This window comes from Sphaeroforma arctica, assembly GCF_001186125.1.
Source record: "Sphaeroforma arctica JP610 unplaced genomic scaffold supercont1.1316, whole genome shotgun sequence".
Classification (NCBI taxonomy): domain Eukaryota; class Ichthyosporea; order Ichthyophonida; genus Sphaeroforma; species Sphaeroforma arctica.
The window spans coordinates 15475-17378 of NW_014039242.1; the positions used below are offsets into that span (position 1 = coordinate 15475).

Here is a 1904-nt window from a genome sequence, read left to right on the forward strand (position 1 = left end):
TTATCCCTCGACGCTGCTGTTGCATTTGTTTGGTGCGTATTATATCCTGAACTTTTGTTTATGCACTCATACGCATGGACAAGAATGAGCCTGCAATACACACAGCCTTCCGCTTAGCCCGTACGAATACCCAGTCATGTAGTTGGAATGTATTTATGTTTTCCTATACATGGTCGAGAGAGGCTCTACACTACACACGTCCTTCCGCACATGGCCTTCATCTCAACATCTCCCTTTCTATATCCATCTGCAGACTACTGCCTCCAACATCGTGGAAGCGTCTGGCAGACACAAATTAGCCATTGCCACGGACATGACTGATATTTGCACCGCCGCGCAGACTCCCGACTCCGGACTACCCATAGGTATGTTTAAATCAGCGTTGTTTGATAGGAATTATTTCTTAATTAGGTGGTTCGGTAAAATTGCGTGGTTTTATAAATAGTATTGTATAGACAGAGTTGAGTTCGTTGATTCATTGTGTGCAGTATCTCCGCATCCGAACCGCCGCCCAGACTCCCGACTCTAAACTACCCATAGATACTTTTCCTTTGTGCTCTGTTCTATTTATAGTGTTCTATAAATATAATTTATTGAATAGATATCTGTTGCACCTATTGAGCAGCACCTCCGCAGAAACACCCGACTCAGGTATGCTATGTTCTATTTTTAGACTATAAAAGTGCTTGGGCCTGTCTTCGTTACACACATCGGGAACGTGCAGAATTTGTTCGTGGGTTTACACCCTGATTATTTTTGGCCCATTCAGACGAAACGTGTTTGCCTTGTTCTCAGTGTAGCCCTATAATTCAACGAGCGTTCACTGTGATATCGCAATCAAATTGAATCGCATTCTGATTAATTAAAATAAAATATATATTCTAATTAATTTGAGACAAGTTCTCTTTACTTCGAATTTCATAATATTCTAAATTATTTGAGTCAAGTTTTAACTATATAATAATGAGAATTCAATTCAAATTATAGTTAATTTGAATTGAATTCTTAATATTATAAAATTATTTGGGTAAAATAATATTCCAATTAATTTGAAATTAAGTATCTTCTAATTAATTTGAAAAGCATTCTATTGTCAATTCAATAGTGTTCTAATCAATTTGAATCACACCATAATAAACTTAAATTTGATTATATTTCAATTACATCAAATCACATTCTCATTAAAGGCACCCGCAGGATTCATCTTCGTGTTCATCGCCGCTGTTTCGTCGGCAACGTGTTTGTGGACTGGTTGATGAAGCAGGTAGGTGTCCACCACAGTGCTGGGTGGATTTGATATTGGCGTGATATGATAATTTTTCACCGTACACTGTATAACTATTCTATCTCGTTGGTTGAGATAACATAGCGTAGTTTAAAGTATCGAGAGAGAATACCACGGTTCGTGGACAATGTGTCTACAGGCTGAATGATGAATAAGTTTAGTATCACAGAGTGTAGTGTATTTGACACAATGAAGTGTTGGCTCCTCAACATACACAAGTATATCTATTCAATCTAGATGATTGATATAACGTACTGGAACGTACAATCAAAAATTGTCGCAATATGAGAAGATTCTAGCAGATCAGTGCTGTTCGAAAGCACAATGTTCGTAGTCTGGTCCATATACCAGGCGTGTATCGCCCAATGTTGTGTAGTGATATTTTATTCATATCCATGACTTTGAATTTATCTATTTCCCTTGTTCTAAAATTAGGTCGCATCCGTGCTCACTCGCGAGGATGCGGTGAAGCTGGCCCAAGCGCTGATGGATGCGAAGTTGGTGAGCTCAACCACTTCAGGACAGACGGAGTTCAGAAACGACTACAGTTTTTACCGCTTCAAAGACAGCAGCCCCAAGGACAATGTTAAAGTAAGTTCCTTTCTAGTTTATTTATATA

The 1904-nt window shown here is 38.6% G+C and overlaps 1 protein-coding gene across 1 annotated transcript in view; it reads left to right on the plus strand.

The window, feature by feature from the left end:
• Positions 1-1882, plus strand: part of SARC_10599 (hypothetical protein) — a gene marked incomplete at both ends in the record, with an annotated part of 9456 nt that extends 7574 nt beyond the window's left edge. The window contains 3 exons of the mRNA XM_014295354.1: positions 254-365; positions 1188-1264; positions 1721-1882. Of these exons, the coding sequence (XP_014150829.1) occupies positions 254-365; positions 1188-1264; positions 1721-1882 (351 nt within the window). The remainder of the gene's footprint in view (positions 1-253; positions 366-1187; positions 1265-1720) is intronic.
• Between the last annotated feature and the right edge of the window lie 22 nt (positions 1883-1904).